Source organism: Mus caroli, unplaced genomic scaffold, assembly GCF_978045245.1.
Source record: "Mus caroli unplaced genomic scaffold, Mus_caroli_1 scaffold_8, whole genome shotgun sequence".
In the NCBI taxonomy this organism is placed as follows: domain Eukaryota; kingdom Metazoa; phylum Chordata; class Mammalia; order Rodentia; family Muridae; genus Mus; species Mus caroli.
Window position 1 is genome coordinate 7,204,202 of NW_028227263.1, and position 18,975 is coordinate 7,223,176.

The following is an 18,975-nucleotide window of genomic DNA, read 5'->3' on the forward strand; positions in this document are numbered from 1 at the left end:
GAAACTGCTTGTGATCAGCGCGGAGCCTGGCTCCGCAGCAGGCGCCCGCTTAGAGGAAGGAAGCTCCGCGTGGAGCAAGAGATTCTTTGACCCAGACACTTCTTGCGGCACAGCAGCTTATGGCGAGGCAGGCAGGAACTCAGTCCTGTGCCCGGAGGGATTAAAAACAAGTTCACCGAGGCCAAGCCCTCTAGGAGAAGTCACTTGTGTTGTGCCTTGCATCAGACACAGAGAGGGGGAGAGGTTGGGAGTCTGTGGGTTAAAGCAGAGGCAAAGGAGGGCGCTGAAGCCAGCAGATAGCCGGAAAGGACTTTAGACTCAGTACTAAAAATTCAGGTTTCCTGGCACGGTGAACCTCTAGAGACTTGGGAAAATATTTTGCATATTTATCCAAGAGAGAAATCGACCCATGCCTAGAAGGGTCCGGGACCCAGCTGGCGTCAACGTCTGCAGTCTAGTATTCCCTCTGGGCTCTGGGCCCTAGACTCACTTTAAACCAGGTAGATCACGCCGGGGCCGCCAGCTCCGCGAGTGGCGGGACCTGCCCGGTTCCAGCGCAGCCACCTCGGCTTCAGCTTGCCATTAGGATCGCAAGAGGAGTCTGGAGCCCCTGGACCCTTCGTGCGCACCGTCAGCTAGAGCCATTGGCCACCAGTAGCGACAACAGAGTGGGCTAGGGATCACAGTAGAAAAAAATCAGCCGGCTGGGTTGGGAGCACCCCATCGTGCCGCGCTGTGTCCCCGCCTCTGGGGTCCGGATCTGTGGGCGGGGACTGGGGCCCCGCCAGGCCCGGGGGTGGCGCGGGCAGGAGGAGGGGCTCCAGAGCGGGCCAGGGGCGGAGCGAGCGGCCGCGTCGCGCAACCAAGTGAGTTCGCTCCGAAGCCCGCGCCGCCGCCGGCCCGCACCTCGGGCGCCCGCCGCCCCCGCCGCCGCCCGCGCGGGGGTGTAGGATGCTGGCGGGCGCCAGGCTCCAGCGGCGGCGGCGGCAGCTACAGCAGCCCCAGCAGCCCCGGTGGCGGCAGCCTCTCCCGTGGCCGATGAATGCAGACCCACCGCCACCGCCCTGGGTTTGGATGGTCCCCGGCACCGCCGGGCTGCTCCGGCTTGGCGCCGGGGTCGCGCCCCCGCCGGTCCTGTTGGCCTCGGCGCAGCCTGCCTCCGCCCCGTTGCTCCCGCGGCTGCCGGGCTGGCCAGCCCCGGGAGAGCCCCTGCTGCCCCTGCTGCCGCTGTCCTCTGCGCCAGACCACGCCGCCGTGCACCATTATCCCCTGCTCCACGGACAGGTAACGGCTCCAGCCCTGATCCCACCCAGGCTCGGTATTGCGGGTCCCTTCCTGTCCTGGGGCTGCCCTGACCCTCGGGTTGGCTCTTCTCTGTCCCTGGGTTGTCCTGGGTTCCCCATACCATCAGGACGCAGCCACGCATTCATACATTGGCAAGAAAGTTCATGCTTCGACGTCCGGTTTTGCTTTGGCAGTCTTTTTTTGCAATATTTTCCCCTGGCTCTCTTTAGACCGCCCTAGATCCCGCAGCCCTGGCTGAAGCCAAACAGCCTGGACCCAACTTTCCCGGGCGCCGGGCGCTGTCCAGAACGCGGTCCTGAAGTCTCTGCCGCCGAGCAGAGCGCTGCAGCCAACAACCGTGGCTGCCATCGCCTCGAAGTTAATACTTTTACAGTCTCCACCAGACTTGAAAGCAAGCTGCAGATCAATAGCTATTTCTGATTCTGATCTGGTCCCCCTACTCCTTCACATAGATTCAGGGCAGTGCTTAAGAGAATTCCAGCCACGGAATACAGCCTGGAAATCCTGCCATGACAGTGTCTTGTGGGGGGAATTCCTCTCCTGCTCTCTGAATTCCCTCAAGCCAGATCCCACTTTAGAAGAGTTTGGCATGCAGAGACTGGAACAGCAAAGAAAAGTGACTGCACCTTTGATTGATGGTGTCGTGGTGCAGCCTTTCTCCTGGCTTCGGCTAAATTCCTCGTTCACTATCTGTGCGAATGAGTTTGAATGCAGGAATAGCTCGTATTTCACACCGAGATGGATATCATTAGCACATTCAAACGAGCATTCTGTCACAATATACCTTTTCATTATTTTAGCCCGGTACCACCTTGTGAGTTTTTTTAGAAGACGTCATGAAACTCCCCCTAAGCTATTCCTTAGACTTAATGATATAGATACATGCTGTACTGGGCATCCTATCTTGATGTGTGATACACATAGTAGTCAGCTTTATTGGATAAGCTCTGCTAGCTTTTGCCATGTTTAGGAGGGTTGCCATTTCAGAGTGTTACCACTAGAGGTACATAATGTCAAGAAATCCCCCCCCCCAAAAAAAAACCACCCTGCATAAATAATTTAAAAAATTTTTTTTCAGAAAAAAAATCTTAGCATTAGTCTTTTGAATATTGCTGCTATTCACTATCCAAATAAGGATAGGGAGAATCAGAAAGCTATTTTTACATATAACAAACAAACAAACAAAAAATGTGACTTTGAAACAGTAGCCACTGAGTGTTCCCCCACCTCAGCATTACTGGGGTGGTTTAGTGGGTGACCCATACTTGGTTGTCTGCCCCTTCCTGTGCTGGCTGTATTATTTTCTGCATTGAGATCTTCCACCAATTTTCTTTTCTCTAGAATCTGTTTGTTTTAATGAACCTTCAAAAAGTTACAATCTTAACTCCTTAAAATAGTTTCAAAATGACAAATGAAATGATGCAAAGTAACACACTGAAGGAGATACCAGAGATACAGCTCTGTGCTCTCCATGACTGGAGGCTGGGAATTCAAAAGAAAAGGCCCCAAAGTCAGCCTTTGCCCTTCCCATCATGGTTTCCCATCAGCCCAAGCCAGAAACTCCTTATCTTTTCATTTTCTTTTTCATTCCCCCTTCTCCCTCCCTCCCTCCTTCCCTCCCTCCCTTCCTTTTTTAAGTTAGTCCTTTGACAGGTCCTGAATGCATTGAAGCCTTTCTGGTTTCTTCCCCACCCTCTTTTGTTTTCTCTCCTCTCCCATCATCTGCTTTCTCCTCACCAATCCCTATCCAGGTTTCCTGACCTTAGGGCCTGCCTCCTGACCTACTTAGCTCACCTAGGTCTCTGTGTAACCAGGGACTGTGGAAGTACCTTTGAGTCTCTCGTGGTCTTATCTTGGAAGTTCTTTCCCTATAATCAAAGAGACTGAAATGATATTTTTATGATGATCCATATATATAATTTTCACAAGTTTCTTTGCAATTTATAAATGGTCATGGTATTTCTTGATTAGAAATGAGACAATTTTCTCATCAAATTTCTACACTGTAAAATCCCAGCATCTTTTGGTACAAAACGTGCTGATGTTTCTTTCTTTCTTTCTCTCTTTTAAAATTTTGCATTCTAGTGGCTGTTTGGTGGTCATTCTCCATCCATAGGACTAGCCCCCTCCTCTGCTGTGGAGTTGGTGCCCCTTTTCCCACATGTCTGTCCTTCTACTCTGTCACCTCCTCTTGGGAAAAACTGGATAGATAAGAGGATGCCTAATTACAAGGTAAAAGTGCAAGGGATTTAATTGGATAAGTGGATTTTTAATTGATAAGTTGCTGGGTATCACCATGTTAACAGAAACATTATGCATTTTCTAATTGTAATAGATTGGCTATTTGAGTACAAAGAGGGCTCATTTTAGGACCAGACTGACCTATTCAAAGACATCAGCAGACAGGGATAATTTTGATATAACTCGAATGAGTGGGTTGGGTTCTGTTGATAAAAGCACCAAATCTCTGAATCAGATGTTTTTCCAAGTTAAAATGTATAACTATGGACCAAACCCCACTCTTACACATTATATAGCGCAACTTTTACATTTGGGAAGGCATTTTCCTCATGATTCTCATTTTGGTTTTTTTCTTCTTCCTGATGGTTATGAATTCAAGTTTTCGGAATATCGTTTATTTACTTGCCTATGAAAGATGGAGTAACACATTAATTTGTTACACACACCACAGAGTGGTGGTCTCGGTGTGTGATTCTTCAGTGTTACTTGGCTGTTGGGCTGAACTGGCTAGGCTGACAGTTAAAGATTAGCCCAGTCTCAGCTAGAAGCCTTTCTCTGGCTTCTCACAGCAACCCTTTCCTTTAAGGTTTAGATCCACACTTGTACGACATGCCCCGTAGTGAAACACCCACCTTTTGACCAGTGAGCAGTAGCATACATCTGTACTTTCTACCAAGTGCTTTGTTTTAAATGTTTGCTTGCCTTTGTTTTGGACAGATCTTTTTTAACAATTCCTTTGCTCTGGACTCAACATGGATGTACCCGGAGGAATCGGTACTCTTCCACAGCCACGAAAAAACTCATTTTCTGGCAAACCAAGTAACTCCATCTCTGTCCAGGCCCACTCCTGCCTCCAGGCCTCTCCCCACTGTGGTATTAGCAGCTCAACCCATACCAGGTCAGTGCCTAACTAACAATGATGATGTGACTTTCGTGCCTGTGTTAATCAGGAGTCAGCTTGAAAACGAAGTGTCACTTTCAGGACACAATTCTCTTAGCAAATTCTCTTATGATGGACGCATTGCACAGTGTGTGTCTTGTTTAAAAGTTGAATCCAGTCACCCAGCTGCTGTTATGCTTCAGCTCTCTAGGGTCAGTTTTGAAGATGAGGGGGTAGCTGAGGGATTTGTGCAGGATAACAGATAATATTGGCTATGTTCTGCTTTCGTGACTGGACTATGTTTTCTGCTACTGTGAACAAGGACACCAGATGAACAATCATCTTTAACAGTGTTGATTGTCTGGAGTGCTGCATGCAAGGATGCTTGTGGATCTGCAGGGGACAGGTACATGCATAGAGTCCGTGCATTTTTGCATTGTCAACGAAGGTGATAGTGGTGACGTATTATGAAACACTTGGAAGTCGAGCTTTGTTCTATCTTTGGAACCAAGTGACCAGATAGATCATTTGTCTTGTAACACAGCCCCTCCACCCCCAACCCCAAAACAATCCCTAGGTGAAATATTGCATAATAAACCTGTATTGTAACAGGAGAATAAAATCATCTTATGAATTTTTAAATTGATTTTTTTTAAAATCACCTTAACATACGATCATATTACAAAAGCAAATGTTGCTGGTGCCAAAATTGTCTCGCAGCCCCTTCCATTATGGAATATTTTATGACTGCAGAATTACATTATCTTCCTGTAATTTCCTACCTACCAAGCTTATCTCAATATGTGTCTCTACAATTTAGTAATAAGAAGCTGCTCCTGTGGATATCAGCACCAGGGCGGGCGATGCATCTACTTCTTTCTGTTTGGCTGCATATTTATTCCAATTTGCAAGGGCTCCTGTTTAGCAATAACTCAGGAAGAACAAGGCAGTGGGTCCTGCAGGCCTTTGTGATTCTTGACTGAAAAGTGCCCCATTATTGCTTGTCATTATGCAGTGCTGATTGATTGAGATCTGACCGAACAACAGGTGCACACGTGTTTGTAGCATCTCATAGCATGAGGTTTTCATGGTTTCTATCCGCATTAATAATCATGAAAGATAGCTTGATGACACATTCATATGATATGAGCTCGCCGTGACTCTCGATGACTCTTGGAAGAATGATACTTCTCCATGATGGGTAAAGTCACCCAGTCCATCTGTGGAGTTCCTCTTTTCCACTCATGGCACAAGACCAGGGACACTGAGAAACTGATAACTTCTCAGATTGCTTACTTACTATGATGTGGCCCATATCTTACATGCTATTCAGTAAGCATTTATTAATTTCACTTCCTGATTTGGGGATTAGTAACTCTTAAAGGATGACATACTATTTATTACAAACATAATGTTATAATAATCTTTCACTCTAATCTTACCTACCCACAATTAGTCAAAATTTTGCTTTTAATCATCCCAGGGTTCTCTCTTTTGTTTTTTGAATCCAACACTTGAGGCTTGACTTATCTTGAGGAAAATATTGACCCGTCTTCCAAAGTGGCTGACAGTCACGTACGTCTGCTTGAGATGGGAGTTTCTAAACTGCACCACTAATTTGACTTTTTGATAAGTTTTAGAATTCTCAGAAATTATTCACCTTTGAAAAGAATAAATTGAATGCCTGATGAATATATATGTATGAAGTTATTTAAGTGTTATTAATTGCCTATCCAAGCACTAAGGAGGGAGCAAGAAAAGGTGAAAGACAGAGTTAATTCCCCAATCAGTTAAAATTTAAAATATATCACTTCAATTTTACCATGAAAGCTAGAAACTGTACCTTTATCAAAGCATATGTATGTAAATTATCAGATATATTGCTAGTAAAACAATTATATTTTACACCTTATAAGCGGACAATTTTGCATATTGTATTTAATGCACGTTACAATTCATATTATGCAAATATACATGGTTATGACCATGTGCATTTTTATACAAGCACATAATATAAAGTAAATCATTATAAATATAGCATATGATTGACATATCATATTGACCAACTTTGTTATATATGTTTTCTATTCAGAACTCAGTGGCCTTAATCAGAAATATTTTATTGATTTCTTTCAAATTAGTCAAAGAAACATAATTAGAATTTCCAGAGAACAGGAGAAGTGAGTCTTAAGCTCACATTTTAAACAGTGCTACTGAACTAAGACTTTACTTTCCTTGGCTGGAGAGTGGTTTTCATGTAATATTATTCTCTAAGTGCTGTTTGTTCATGCGTTGGCATTTGAGGGACAGTGGAAGGTTACATGCCAGGGACTCAACTGATGCACGCCTAGCGAGCAGTTTGAATAACTGTGCTATTGGCTGCCTTGCTAGAGGTCACTGTGGAAGAAAGCTGAGGCTTAGATTAATGTCACATCTCCCTCACGTATACTGGTTAAGAGCTAAGTGTAAGCTCAGAGGTTCAGTTCATATGAGCTCAACTTGACTGAGCTTGGAAAACTATCTGAAGTGTGACTTACTACAGAGGCTCCCACTGTTTAGACAAACTGTGTTCATGCAGGATTGCTCCTCTGCTCTGAGCTAGAAGCAGCCTCGGCCGCCTCCAATGTGGGAATTATGATTGATGCTGGTAAAAGGGGGTAGCCATGAGAGCTGGGCTATGCAGTCTACTGGGGAAATGGAAAACAGGTCAAGATCATGTGACATAGTTATAAACGATGGGGCCTCGAGGGAAGCCTGAGGTGCTACATCAGGGCAGGCAGAGTAGATTGCTAAGCCAGGCAGTAGATATGACGTGCACGCAACTACAGGCAATTAAGTGATATTGGACTTAGGGGTCAATGGGGAACCTAGATGGACAGTAGGGACTAGGCTCAGGCCCTCTTTAGCCAGAGGCATCCCTGAGAGCTCAGGCTTCATAAATGTCATGAGATTTCGCATGGTCTTCCCACTCTGATGGATCCACACCTCCTCTAGGAAAGCAGGGATTCATCCAGGGAAGCTGGGGAGCGTCAGGAGGCTGAGTTTCTTCTCACTGGCCAGTAGGTCCAGCATGGGAAGGCACAGAGTCACAGCTGTAGAAAGCAAGGGCTGTGATAATCATTAAGTGGAAATTGTCCCTAATGATGGTGTTAATGGGCCGAACTGAGAAGTGATTCAAGCCTCCTTCATTCCCAGCCCTCAGCAGCTGACTCAGGGTAGGAAACAGGCAGGCAAGAGAATGTCAGGAGCCAGGATGGTCCTCCTGATCAGGCTACAGGAGGTACCCTCTTCATCTCTCTATCAGTCCTCTTCCTCTATGAGTAGGTCATTCCTGGGAATGTGGTAGCATGTCAGGACGCCATTCGCAAATAAAATAGCCAAGGCTGGAAGCATCAAGCAGTGGGGAAAGATCATAAGCTCACTCGTTGCCCAGTAGAGACACAAAATAGTGTCTTGGGAAACTGAAGATTCTGGCCGTTAGCCTGAGATCAGAAAGCCCGAGTCTATACAAATTCCATCCCAACTTGTGTGAGAGGCAGATGGGGAAGAAGACAAAAACCCAGGAGTGCAGCATAGAACATTCTGCTCAGAATCCTTTGATCCTGAAGATGGAGAAGAAAGGCTTTGCCCAGAACCTGGTCACCCTTGAGGGTAGGGCGAATTTTAGTATAATTTAACACGCATAAATAAATAAGTAACCACAGAAGATCAGAAAGGGTTGTAATAAAAAATGAGTGGCCACAGCGAAAGACCATCAGAAGAAATGAGAAAGAGGCACAAGGGCAGTTCTGAAACATGGTGATTATAACCACCCAGGAGAAGGCCCATTGAAGACAGTCTGCAAACATGGTCACTGTGCCACGGTGACTCTGTAAAGCAGTCCCTATTCAGAGAAGGCGATGGGCACAGATCCCGATGCCCCGACCTCCCGTAAACAAAGGGAATGGGCCGAGGCAGGGTATCTCTGCTCCCCAAAGCCTGCTGCAGTCATCGCTTTTCTCATTGCTGTGACCGAATACCTAAGAAGAAGCAACTTAAAGGGAGAGAGAACATGTATTTGGGCTCACAGTTTGAGGGGGCATACATTCCATTATGGAGGCAAATGCCTGAGCCTCTGGGGGTCATTCCACACTCAAACCACCGTTGAATCACCACATCGGATAGCTGCTCTTCCTGTCGAGAAACGCTAAGAGAGTCATGCTGGCATTCAGGTGGGGAAGGATTCTTTCAGATCTGCAAGGGACCCGTTTGTATGGAAGTGGCTTCCCTGGCAAGGCAGCTGCTGTCATTCCGCACAATTTCTGTTTTTTTTTTTGTTTGTTTGTTTGTTTTGTTCTGTTTTGTTTATACTCGGGTTGTTTCAAAGTATAATATCTGCCTTTCAAAATGAAGCTTCGTTCGTTACTTTACACTTTATATTTTTCTATATGATTTGGCACTTTGATTTCTATTTTCTTATTACTCTCTGCTTTGCTGTTTCTAGTCTGGTGTCATTTATGCTCTGTTTACTTTTGAGTGTAAGGTGACTAGGAGGAGTATGTCATATGGATTCTGTCCCCCCACCCCCCAGCAATTACCAAATGAGATGTTTAAGAAATCTGACAAGCTTATGTTTTTTTTTTTTAATTTCAAATTATGAGACCGCCACTATGTTTAGACGCCTTCTGTGAAACGAGACATTTGAAAACATTCATATTGTATATTTTTATTATTTTCTTTTTAACCTCTTCTACTAAGAAATGAATCTATAACAAGAGCTCAGAATGAGGAAGTCAGGCTTCAGAATATTTGCAGGCATCAGCATTTGTGGTTAATAACAGTGGATAGATATGAATGTTTGTAGTTTGGTCACTGGAGTGAGCAAAAAGCTAGAAGCTATACTGAAATGCAGAATCTCAAATTTTGCTGTCAGAACCCCCTAAACACACAACTAATCACAAGGTTCCCTAAGACTGAAGGTGGACCAGGACCCCACCCCCTAGGTAGCACAGGGAAGGTGGGTGATGTGCCCCCTCTGTGGTCTAGGCATATAAATGGCCATGGGTGGGGACACAAATGCTGAACGAGATGGCCAGGTACCCCAGAACTCAAAGCCCTGTGGGAAAGTCACTGTTAAGGGAATTTGAAGCCTATGCAGGCAAAAATGACAACAGGGGCCAAGTCCAGGTCAGCTCCTGAATATACTGACCCTGCTTCCCATGCTGACAGCCTGACACAAGAAAGGCTACAGTGCTCCCCAGAAGGAAGCCCCATGCGTGGCATTTTCTCCTTATAAGGGCTAGCCTTTGCTAAGAGCATTACAGGGCTTGCAAATCAAGCAAGAAGTTCATCTATCAAGAAAAGATCAGGAGCACCAGAGACCTGCAGACTGAAACTCCCAGCACCCCACTGACGAGCAGGTTAATCACCTGATGGAGGTACAGGTGTAGGATTTCATCAGAGATGTGGAAATGAAGTCATGGAAATATTAAGAAGACTATAACATCTGAGATGGAAAAGAGCTTTGATGGGCTCATGAGTGGATGTGGAGAAGTCAAGGAAGGGGTTCAAGGATAGAAACCTTGGTGATTGCATTTCAGAGAGCAAGCCGTGAAATGGAGTGGTGAAATGGAGCCCGCACCCTCCGAGCTGAGAGGTAACATCAGATGGTTAACATATGTGTGATTGAAGTCCTAGATGAACACATGGCAGGGAAAGCATTTGGAGAGATAATGAGCAAAGGTGATACAAAAATAAACTCTGTTGTCAAACTGTAGATTCAAGACTCTCAGCCAACCCAACTGGAAAAGAGCAAAGGAAAACGAGACAGAAACTGACTGAGCACTCGACAAGTCAGAGTCAAACTTGTAAGGAAGAGACTAAAAGCAGGTCTCGAAGAGAGAGAGAAGACACATTACACAGACAAGAACAAAGATAAAAATCTCATGAGTTTTATTGCCCTGAGGAAGCGATACATTGGAAGGGCTCCATATCGGTAAAGATCTCTCCATCTACAACTTAAAACCAATAAAAAAAAAACAAGCAGAACCTGAGGTGAAGTACCATCCCAGATAAACTAGAACTGAAAAGAATTCCTTGTCTGGATAGCGTCAGCTCAAGAAATTGTAAAGAATAAATAATGTAGCATCAGAGAGCGATTTACCTCCCCTAGACACGAAAGTAACTGGATGGAGATGATAAGGGTCGCATGGTTCTCTCTCAACTGCTCTGATTGTAGCTGATGGTGTAAAGGAGCACTGACTAGTGACAGAGCATGCCCGGACAGTTTACAACATTTGCAACATGCGAGATGCATGCTGGCTTCCACAGGGGTCTCAGAGGAGGAACAGGAAGTATGAAGTCAGAGTGCCTTTGCACCATCCACTGTATGACACAATGATAATCTGAGAGGACACTCTGTAGACTTAAAGATAGACCTGCTATCTTTATGTATGACAAAATAATTGTAGACATAATTGATTCATAATAAATAGTCAATCCAGCCACCCAGGGATACATAGTGAGACTCTTTCTTAAAGACAGTTAGACAGACAGACAGACAACAACAACAAAACCAAAAGCAATAAAACAAAAGCCAAGTGTGGTGATGCACACTTTCAATCCAGCATTGGGATACTGAGGCAGGTAGGTCTCTGTGAGTTCAAGTCCACTCTGGCCTGTATAGCAAATTCTAGGCTACCCAGGTCTACACAGTGAGACCCTTTCTAAAAAATGAAAACCAACATTCTCTGGGGACCCAAAGACCACTCTGGCCAGGGAAGCAAGTAGGCTAACTGCAGATTTTCACCTCTCTCTCCTCTCATCCAAATCCAATCCCCAGTCTCAGCCCCAGCTCTGCAACAGACCAACTGCTCCAGATTCCCCCCTTTTTTTGCCCCCATCTCCAACAGAACACACAGATCTTCTCCTCCAACCTTCTTCTATTCACATCCTGTTCTCCCAGCCCCCTCCAACAAGCATCCTCTGGTAACCCTCAAGCCACGCCTGCCAGAGAAGCGAGTAAATGGAGGAACTACCAAAAAAAAATCATGCTGAGTGAAGTAACCCAGACCCAGAAAGACAAATGTGATCAGTGCCTTGCTCAGGCATCATCAGAGAAGCATCCTTGGCCACAGATAAAAACAGATACAGAACCCCACAGCCAGACAGTATGCAGAAGAGTGAGAGACCTTGGAACACTCAGCCCTAAAGAAATGTGGCCATCAAATCCCTCTCCTCAGGGCTCAGGAATCCCTATGGAGAAGGATGCAGAAAGTGTGCAACAGCCAGAGGGGACAGAGGACACCAAGGAAACCAGATCTTCTATGTCAACACAACCAGAGCTCATCTGAACTGGCCAAGACTGAGGAGGCATGCACAGGACCCACATGGGTCTGCACCAGAAGCGGTCCTGGAGCTGAAAGAAGAAGTGGACAAATGCCCCATCCTTAAAGCTATCTCCAGTTGATAACCATTTGAAATGAAAATTTAATTTTCTCCAAAGGAGTCTCACTGGGGAAACAAACTACTCATAAGGGTGGGTTATGTGCCCAACAGTGGGTGACCAACAGGAAATAAACTTAGTCACCTCTCTCTCTCTCTCTCTCTCTCTCTCTCTCTCTCTCTCTCTCTCTCTCTCTCTCTCTCTCTCTTTCCCCCTCTTCCATGTATTGTTGCATTTTCACGGGATTCCTGAGGGTGTGAACAAGTGATCTTCAGGATCTATATCTGATTTTTGTGCCTTTTCTTGGGCTCTTTTCCTTCCCCTTGTTTGTATTATCCTATTCCAATGTGTTAGTTTTTGTTTTATCTCATATTACATTATAGATCATGTTTTTATTATATTCTTTTTCTTTAGAAGCCTGCTTGTTTTCTCATAAGAGACAGAAGGGGGTCGATCTGGATGAGAGGAGAAGTAGAGAAGAACTGAAGGAGTAATCAGGATATATTATATGAGAAAAAAAATCTATTTTCAATAAAAGGGGGAAAAAAGGAAAAATCCATATGAGTAAATAAAAAGGCACCGAGAGAGTCTCCTGCAGCAGTCTCAGTGCGTTAACCACCCCAACAAAGCAAAAATGGAAAACACTATATAGTTATTCAACACAAGATCAGGTATAAAAAGAAAGAGACGGATCATATCATAGGAGAACAAGGTAGTCGTGCGTAATAGATGCTCTGCACCTGCACATGAACACATGCTGTCTGTCACGGGGTGTCTGTAGCTGTCCCTCTGGCCAGAGTGGAGGGCAGACTCCTGTCAGTTTTCCAAAGCTGAAACCGTGTCACTGTCTTGCTGTTTTACATAACATGTAAAACAAACTATAAAGTGGATATTGAAATGTGAAGCTTAACTCCCTGTTGACAGGCAGAGTTTTTCAGATTTTTTGCACAAATATGTGATATCTATTTGATCCAATGCCAAGAACTAGGTGAAAGTTAAAAGGAGGGGGGTGATACCTGCTTCAGTGTGAGACCAGAGGACTAGGAGGAGGGGCATAACTAATAGGCAAGAAAGAATTCAGAGATGAAAAGGAGCTTGCATAAAAAGAAATACAGAGAAAGTGTCCGGAAGGATGAACAGTTCCAACCAGAGGCATCCAACCAGACGAACATGGACAGAACAGTTCCAACCAGGGGCGTCTACACAGGATGAACATGGACAGAACAGAAGTCGGTACAGGTAGGTTTCGGGCACAGCTGAGGCTGCAGCAGCACCTCCTGCAACAGCAAGAAGGTGGCATGTTTTCACCTTTGGAAAGCTGACGGAAGACTGCCCTCCAGTCTGGTCAGAGACAGCTACAGACACCCCATGGCAGACACCATGTGTTTTTGTGCAAATGCAGGGCATCTATCATGCCCACATTTGAGGCTGCAAAATAACCTTACAGGTACTGAGTGGTTAAAATCTATATGAGTTTCCTTCTGGAAAAAACAACATTAATTTAGAAACCAGTAATGGAACAGGAAAAAAAAATCTGAAAAATTTCTAAATACCCGAAAATAGAATAATGCACTCAAGTAACACATGGGTCACAGAGGTAGAGAGAGTTGGAAAATATTTTGATTTAAATGAAAATGAAAATCATTATAAGAAATCTTGTGGGGCATAGCCAAAGCAGGACACAGACAGAAATTTATAACATGAAAATGTCTGTATTGGTAAGGAAAATTTAAATCAATGCTTACCCTTAAGCAACTAGAAAAGAGAGAGCTTCCTCACCAAAACAAGCCAAAAGAACAGGAAAAAAAATGACGACTCAGCTTTGTTTTCTGTTGCTATGATAAAACTCTCCAACTTAAGGGAGAAAGAGCTCACAATTACTAGCTATAGTTATTCATAACAGGGAAGGCACAGTGTCAGAAGCACGAGAGAACCAGTCACATCGTATCCATAGCCACATCGCATCCATAGCAATGCATTAATGCATGCATGCTAGGGCTCAACCCACTTTCTCTGGCTTAATCAAGTTCAGGACCCCCAGCCTAGGGAATGGCACCACCCACTGTAGGTGGGTCTTCATAACTCAACTATCATAACCATAGGCATTGCCCACAGACCAGCCTGGGCTAGAGAGTCTCTCATTGAGACTTCCTTCCTAGGTGAATTTAGACTGTGTGAAGCTGACAATTAAAATTAACACAGAATATAAGAAGAGATGTCAAAGAATTTAAAACGAGTGGTGGTAAGAAAATGGATGAAAGCAAAGCTGAAGTTTTAGAAAGATCAGTACAGTTGGTCGTCTCCCGGGTGGATCTTAGGTAAAAAGGAAGCCAATGATGATGAGCACTATCAAGAACGAAATCAGTTATCAGTCCAGGCTTTATACAAAATGCAGTGAGAAAATGTGAGTCACTCCCTCATGGAGTGTACTCAAAGCTTTAACAAAACAGACGAACTCTTTGTACGGAACAAGCTGAGTCAAAGAGGCAACGGGATGTGACTAGAACGAAATGTACACGAGCAGCGGATCCACTTAGAAGCCTTTCAGTGTGGGGTAACGTTTTCCCAACAGGAAAAATCTCCAAGATTGGAGGAGTTCTCTGGTGAGTTCCATCAGCTGCTTTCGGAAGAAGTGCTAGACACGTGTACGCAAACTTGTTCGGACAAGAGGGTAGAGAAAAATGTGTCCCCAACTTCTTTACCTGAGATCAGTCCTCTTCTCTTACAAAAGTCACATGGATATTATAGGAAGACTGCTATCAGAGGTGCTTCACCAGCACAGATTTAAAACTGTCTCAGAGAAGGTACTGTGCCCAGCAGGGTAGACAGTAGGCGATGCCTTGGGACTAAGTCGTTGCTTTCTGGGAATGAAATGCTAATCCAACATTAGGAGACCAAGAAGTTTTATTTATCAAAAATGAAAGAAGGGAAGTAGTAAGATCATATCAGTAGATTTAGAAAATGTGTTCCGTGGACATGGTGGGACGTGCCTGTAATCGGAGCACGGAGGCTAAAGCAGAAGAATCTGAAGTTTGGGGTACAAAGTTAGATAGTATCTGCGTATAAAACAAAAACAGTACAAATCATTTTCAACTCAATATCTTTCCTCAGGGGAAGATATAGGCAGGGACTTGTGGTTGCATCACTTCCTTGCGAAATTGTTCTGGAAGCTGCAGGTGGTTCAAGCAGACAAATAGGAAACAGGAGAGAAGGCACTGAGGAAGAGGAAGAAGGACCATGTCCTACTTGAATGCAGTCAGGGCATTGCCAGTGTAAACCACCTCATACAATTTGCCCAAAGCTCCCAGTACAGGGTTTCTCGGGGTTTTGCAGGATTTCAGGGTACAAGGTCAATGTACAAATTCAACTGAGTCCCAGTGTTACCATGAACAGCTGGAAAGGAAGCTAAAACACATCTCAGGCAACTAATATACAGCCTGGAAGTTAATGACAAGCATTAAAGAAATGCCCAGCGACCTTGAAGCCTGCAGTGGGGGGAAGGAATGGAACAAGTCAGAATTACAGAAATAAATTTTTTGTAAAAATAACTGAATCTGAAATGCACACGGAGTAACTTGCAAGCAGTTCTTTCATGGAGATGGATTGGAAGATGAAATGGAAAGTCTCAGAGATGGCTGAACAGGCAGTGTGGACTGGCTTCCAGATCTATGCACAGGGGGTTAGAGGAAGTAAAATGAATTATGAAAAAGCCAACGACAAAAAGAAAAGGCAGATATTCATAGCTTAAACGATCATAAATAAATAAGGTTGATTAAGAATGTTTCCCTCCACCCTGTGGACACGAAACTAATTACAAGATAAAGAGACACATTTACTTTCTGTCATGGGTTGAACTCCTCACTGGGACCCAGAAGCTATTTAGCTTGAACCAGTATGGCACAGCTACTGGGATCCCGGTAGGCTTCCAGACTTCTCTAATTGGGCATGTTCTTGGTAACCACATGTTGTTTCTTTCCCTTGCCTGTGGGTCCCTTCTACACCTGACATGTGTGTTACTTCCTATGATGTGTATTTTGGAACACCAGAAATGCTGAAATTGTAAGATCTATTATGAAAGTGGTTGCCAATGTTTGCAAAAAAAAAATTAGAAACTTTAATTATGCAGATAAATCTCAATTATCTAGATAGTTGCAAGAATCGGAAACATGGAAGGTATCAAGCTGAGCGTTGCTAACATCTGCTGGGATCAAGAGGAGCATGTTTCACAATCATGGAGCCGTGTCTTGGCAAGTCAGGCTTTGACCATGGCATCAAGCCCATTGACTTACTGAAGAAAAAACACATACTCATGTCAGTAAACTACATGAAGATGCATCGTGGGGTATGTATAAAGGCAACAGCCATCTGTAACAATCTCAAATCTGGAACATAAAGTGGTGCCAGATACACAACACTGAGCTAAGAGCTTTGCCTTCGGCAGTGGTCAAAGCTCCCAGACCATCAGAGTCCTGCCTACCCTCCCCACTTTGTCTCCCCACAGCTCTAGCCAAGAAACGTATCCATACGGAAGACCACCTGGGGATCTCAGAATCTCATCAAAGTCAACATTAAAACTCTCTGAACAAATTAAAAAGACAGCTCAGCAAAATTGATTGATGAGAGATATATACACTTTACGTCAACAGCTTTGTAGACATGGCTGTGGCAGACACAGGGCCACGTTTGTTTGTAATGGTCTTGGAGAGCTAGCGGCATGCACATCTTGACAGAATTGCAGGAGGTTTAATGTCTGCTGCTCCCATGCATTCTGTGATCAAATAATCAAATAGCCCGATGCCACCCCTCCAGTCTAGTAGCTGATGAAAATAAAGAATCCAGGCGCAACTGATGGGGTGCTGCTTACCTGTGCAAAGCTCTTCCTTTGTATTTTTTGATTTATTCTGTTTTCTCAGTATGAAAAGAATCAGCTCTCTCCATACAAAAAGCTGGAGATTATTAACTTGTGGAAGAAAAGGAGAGCATCATCGGGAGGGCCAGGAAATGTCCACAGGTAGCACCAGCGTAAACCTATTCCCAGACATGCACGGCACAAGGACACTTTGGAGATTAAGTATCAGTTCTTTATAGTAACTTTGCAGGCTTTTAAAGGACAATGGAGAACAGCTGGTAGAAGCCACTGAGAGGCTGATGTGCAGGGAAAAGACTTGTTTCTTCCTCTCTTCCTGTTCTCCTGCTTCCTTTGTTTACATTTTCATGTGTATTTTAATTTGCTCCTTGAGAATTTTGCACACACATGCAATGTGTTTTAATTATATCCATACTCCCACTTCCTTCCTCCAAGTCCTCCAAGAGTCACCTCACCACACACCCCTGTCAACATCATGTCCTCTTTTATTTATTTATTAATTCATTCATTTATCTGCCCACTGAGTCTAGTTAGTGCTGCCCACTTCCAGTGGGTGTGAGCCCATCCCGTTCAGAACATGGGCAGTGTACAGAGACCACGCCTCTGAAGTAAACTCACTCTCCCTCCCCTTAGTAGCCATCACTTGCCCAAAACTCCTCAGTACCCTTAAGACTTCGAGATCCCTCCCAATTCATGCTGGGATTTTACACTTTCAAACTTTAAATTTTTTTCTTTCATTATCTAGGACTTTGAATGCAATGCTGAAATAGTAATGACGTAGGTAGGTGTGGGCATACTAAGTGAACGGACTGACATTTGCAACGCCCACCCACTTTGCTTTGCTTGTTCCTCCTCTCCTCCTCTGCCCCAGCCGCCTCCTTCCATTTTCATGGAATATTTATTCTTTTACCCCTTGAGCTGCTTCTTTCAAGCCTCTTCTTTCTCCCTTCAGGGTCTCCTTTCTAGTTTCATGACCTATATTCACTCATGGCCACATATAGGTGTTGTGTGCACATGAGCGCACGCGCACATACACACACACACACACACACACACAGAGAGAGAGAGAGAGAGAGAGAGAGAGAGAGAGAGAGAGAGAGAGAGATTGAGAGAGTGCTAAGAGAGAGAACCAGCTAGGATCTGCATACCAGAAAGAATGTGCAGTATTATGCAGTTATTATGGCTCTAATGGTTTCTGTTATCAAGCCTAATGATACTATCATAGCATAAATGATAGTAAATTTGGAAAGTCCCCTCCCATGTTAATTCGTCAGTGGTCAGTTTTCTCCCCATGATGCAATGTTGACATTTTTATGCAATTTTCTCTTTTTCTATTAGGGTAGCCAGAATTTTCTTTTTTTAAACTGGTGTGTTGGTTAGTTGTTGTCAAGTTGAAACGGAGCAGGGAAGAGGGAATCTCCACTGAGGAATTGCCTCCATCAGATTGGTCTGTGGACATATCTGTAAGGCATTTGCTTGATTAATGGTTGATGTAAGAGTGCCTGTCCTGTCCCCTTCTGTGTAAGAAAGTGAGCTGAACGAGGCAGTGGGAGCAAGGCAGTGAGCAGGATAGAATTCTCCTTGATCTCTGCTGCAGTTACTGCCTCCAGGTTCTTACCTGAGCTCCTGACTGTGCATCTGTCAATGGTGGACTGGGACCTGAAAGCCAAATAAACTTTCCCCCCTCCCCCAGTTTGATTTTGGTTAGAGTGGTTATCGCAGCATCAGAGAGGCTAGCTGGAACAAGTGGTTGTTTTGCCTGCATTATGATGTAAATGTTAAATGCATGCACCTCCTGGGGAGTCTTGCCGCCTGTCCTGGAGTTACTGACATTTCTTTGTCTAGTGTGTTTGATCTATGTTGTGCCTGAAAGTGCAATGTGTCTTGTGATCTTCTATTATGTTTGGCGTGAAAGCTCACTGAGAAACTGCAGCACTCCACTTGAATTCTTTGGAAGCTTTATATTCCAATATCAGAATACAATATTTGTTAAAATGTAGGGCTTGCCTGTTAAAATAGAACTCAGTCCTTCCTTTGTGGTAAGATTTTTTAGCTATTGATCTCATGCATTTCTTTCTGGTTGACTACTCCATCTTGTTCCTCACTCTGGTAGGGCTGACAAATGAATAGGGGGTGCCCTTGGGAACCCATCCTTGCACTGAGCTCTGGAGGACATCTTCCTGTAGTCATCTTTCATGGTTCTATAGAAAGTAACTTTCCTAACCCCTGTTGACCGTTGTCACACTTTGCATGTGTAGT

The 18,975-nt window shown here is 44.4% G+C and overlaps 1 protein-coding gene across 1 annotated transcript in view; it reads left to right on the plus strand.

Annotated features, from left to right (window-relative positions):
* The first annotated feature begins 951 nt into the window (after positions 1-951).
* Tcerg1l (transcription elongation regulator 1 like) overlaps positions 952-18,975 on the plus strand; it is a 178,514-nt gene continuing 160,490 nt past the window's right edge. The window contains exons 1-3 of the mRNA XM_021168870.2: positions 952-1,284; positions 3,391-3,537; positions 4,264-4,444. Of these exons, the coding sequence (XP_021024529.1) occupies positions 952-1,284; positions 3,391-3,537; positions 4,264-4,444 (661 nt within the window). The remainder of the gene's footprint in view (positions 1,285-3,390; positions 3,538-4,263; positions 4,445-18,975) is intronic.